The following is a 3,535-nucleotide window of genomic DNA, read 5'->3' as shown; positions in this document are numbered from 1 at the left end:
AGAGAGAGAGAGAGAGAGAGAGAGAGAGAGAGAGAGAGAGAGAGAGAGAGAGAGAGGATCGTCCCTACGGTGGTTGTCTGTTTGCTCGCGCTCCTCTTCGATTTTACTCCGTTCTGTGATCACTCGGGTACGTATACCAACACACATAAGAATTATACGTACACACACACACACACACACACACACACACACACACCACTGAAACCGACCCTTCCTTTCTTCTCCGTCGCCTCTCCGCTTCCTTTATCCAACACCGCTCTCTCGCTTCCTTCTCCCACCTCGCGGGACGCCTATGCACCTATTTCTCTTTCTCTCTTTCCGTTCCGTTCCCCCCCCCCTCACCCCCCACATTCTGACAGCTTGGTCGATTCACGAATCCGCCGGGGCCCCCGGATAGCTCGCGCTCTTTCCCGGGCCTCTTCAAAATAAGGCCAAAAGGTTACGTTCCTCACGAACTTGGAAAATTCCGTCTCCCTTCCCTTCCCTTCTCCTCCACGCCCTTCGATCCCTGTCCCCTCCTCCCCTCCCTTCTCCTCTCTACCTTGCTCGTCCTAGTTGTGTTTTTATTGTTTTCTCCGTTCGCTTTTGTTGACAACGAAAGGAGGCTATCGTCACGACATCGTCGTCGTCATTGAAACGATGACGACGATGATGACGATCACAATTGCTTCGTAAACATAAGCGAATAGTACGCGGAAATTTATTTTCTCCGTTTCGTCCGCGCGTGTTTCTCAGGCCTCGAGGCGTGAATGAACGAACGCGCGTAACTCCCTGTCTCTCGTCGACGTACGAATTCCCGCCAGGCGCGGGAATGGGGGGGAGAGGGGATAGAGGGGCACTCAATGAAATTCGATATCTCTAGAATCGTACGGGTACTCGCGATGAACAAGATAAATCGCGTTACTTTCGAAACCGTCTCCTTTGTTGATCGCATTTGGTGGAGCTATTATCCCTTCTTACACGAGACATGTAAAAATCAGACTCAAATTAAATAGATACGTTAAAGCTGCATTGACACGTAAATGATTATGTAAACTGAGTTTTACAATAGTATAAGAAAAGAAAATCTAAAGTTCGCGAGGATCGAGATATTTCTATAATATTTAATTTTGTTGTCCATGCAAAGCATTTTTTTTTTTTTTAACGATATTCGTTACTTATGCTTGCCTACTTTGATTTTCGCCTGCCATCTGATTCTGTTTTTGTCCTTACTTGCCTTTGTTTGTTTGTTTCTCACACACAGGTCTGGCATCAATACATATATTGCACATTTATTTTCTATTTATTTTGAGACTGCTTAGAGAGAAAGCGAGAGAAAGCGAGAGAGAGAGAGAGAGAAAGATGAGAGCATTCGAGGGCGCAGACTGGCCTACGAGCGTAGCGGCGTTGTCGTACGGGGAAGACGTAGTAATGAATTTGTTTATATTTTTTGTATTTGCCGATGATCCTCCCGTCGATGGTCGTTTCGCTGGACGGTACCAGTTGGAGTATACAACAGCAACCGCAACACCAACTGCTGGTGGTGGACTCGGTCGCGCAGCAGCAACAGCAACCGCAACAGATCGTCGCGTTGAATCAGATCGTCGCATCAAATCAGATTTCATCATCGGGAGGTGATCCGCAGCAACAGTGCCACAAAATGACTGACCAGCGAGACCAGCAGCAGCAGCAGCAACAGCCGCAGTCCCAGTTTCAACAGCAACAGCAACAACAACAGATCAAAGGCAATGAGGAACCAAGAACAAATCTGATTATTAATTACCTTCCGCAAAACATGAATGAGAAGGAATTGTACAGTCTATTTGTCACGATTGGTCCAGTCGAATCCTGTCGAGTCATGAAGGATTACAAGGTAAGTCATATACTTTCTATTTGAGATCTCGTACAAATAATTTTTATAAAATTAATTTTACGTTTCATTTTTCAGACTGGATACAGCTACGGCTTTGGTTTTGTCAACTATGCGAAAGCTGAGGACGCGGCGACAGCGATAAGCACATTAAATGGTCTTCAAGTGCAAAATAAACGTCTGAAGGTCTCGTTCGCTCGGCCTTCTGGAGAAGAAATTAAAGAAACGAATCTTTACGTTACAAATTTACCAAGGTAATAATTTTTCTTGTTTGGATTTTCATTTTTCATTTTTGGATAGACGTAAGGATTGTACAATTTATATGCATTTTACCTAGTCTCTTCTTGTTTCTTTCACAACAGAATTTTTTTCCTTATTTATAATTCCTTATATTTGAGATAATTTCAAAATCAAGAATTGAATACGGAAATATTATATTTAAAGACCTAATTTATTTTTACAGAAATATTACGGAAAGCCAAATCGATGAACTCTTCAGTAAATATGGCAATATTGTGCAGAAGAATATATTGAGGGATAAACTGACCGGTTTACCGAGAGGAGTAGCGTTTGTTAGGTAGATTATTTTTTATCATATCCGATTTTCTCTCTTTTTAAATATTGATAAAAAGTTTACGTTTATAAGTACCGTATTTATACACGTATTTATGAGAAAAAGAGACAGTAACTTTAGTGATTTAACAAATATGTCAATTTATGACACTTGCACATCGAGTATAAATAACGCGCTAGTATTGAAGATTGGAACAAATTCAAAACAGCTGCTCGCGACAATCATACTATATCGTTACACAACGACGGTCGTGCATATATTCGTATGCGCGTACTTATTTTGCGATAGTTTCCTGCCAAAGTATTTTTGTGTACAGCTCCTGGTTTTAGTTGCACAATTCTGATATGCTCCCTTTAGTTTGGCCCAGATAACTGCAAAACATGAATAAAACTAGAGATAGCAAAATTGTGGGAAATAGATTGTTGGAAATAGTTATTGCAATCTATGCCAACAGATGGGAATCTTGCTAAAATGCCTCTTGATTATCCCTTTCGATTTTATTAAGTTTAAAAATAAATAACAAAAATTTATGCTGTGTAAAATATGTTTGAGATCATAAGAATGTCTCACTTTAACTTACACACTTCAAATTTATTATTACCTTTCTCTGATGAGCTTTTATACATTCGCGATTGTTTTATCTAAAACTTGATTGAACTCAAAATTGCTTTCTAATTTGTCCCGATATAGATTCGATAAGAGGGAGGAAGCCCAAGAGGCTATCGCACGACTTCACGGTACAATACCGGAGGGTGGATCAGAACCGCTTAGCGTAAAAATCGCAGAGGAACACGGCAAACAAAAAGCGGCGTATTATGCGGGCTGGCAGGCAGGATACAATCAAAGCCGCGGTAAGTAATTTTATATCTTGCGAGACCGCTGCATTACTAGATTTTATCTCATAGCTTGGCAGTGGTAATCGATAAATTAAGCGCGAATTTTTTATGCGCGATTGTTCTCGTTGGAATTCAGAGCTCTCTCTCGAACAAGTAAAAACAGAATTAGCACTGCCTAGTGAAGCTTGCATTTTTTGGCTTCGAACACTTCTATGCTAAAAAAATACATATATTAGCTGAAATTATGGTTAATATATATATATATATATATATATA

At 40.7% G+C, this 3,535-nt stretch overlaps 1 protein-coding gene across 5 annotated transcripts in view; it reads left to right on the top strand.

Annotated features, from left to right (window-relative positions):
* Positions 1-3,535, top strand: part of LOC108693710 (sex-lethal homolog) — a 13,311-nt gene that overhangs the window by 7,245 nt on the left and 2,531 nt on the right. For 2 of the 5 annotated variants that reach the window (XM_018202782.1, XM_018202784.1), the window contains exons 1-5: positions 23-127; positions 1,244-1,852; positions 1,928-2,103; positions 2,313-2,426; positions 3,114-3,274. In XM_018202782.1, the coding sequence (XP_018058271.1) occupies positions 1,442-1,852; positions 1,928-2,103; positions 2,313-2,426; positions 3,114-3,274 (862 nt within the window). In that variant the 5' untranslated portion in view covers positions 23-127; positions 1,244-1,441. Of the gene's footprint in view, positions 1-22; positions 128-1,243; positions 1,853-1,927; positions 2,104-2,312; positions 2,427-3,113; positions 3,275-3,535 lie in introns of those variants that run through there. The other 3 variants (XM_018202785.1, XM_018202786.1, XM_018202783.1) reach the window with 2 other exon arrangements.

This window comes from Atta colombica, unplaced genomic scaffold (assembly GCF_001594045.1).
Source record: "Atta colombica isolate Treedump-2 unplaced genomic scaffold, Acol1.0 scaffold96, whole genome shotgun sequence".
Lineage (NCBI taxonomy): Eukaryota > Metazoa > Arthropoda > Insecta > Hymenoptera > Formicidae > Atta > Atta colombica.
Note: the sequence above shows the minus strand (reverse complement) of the source record. Positions and strands in the feature narration are given on the sequence as shown.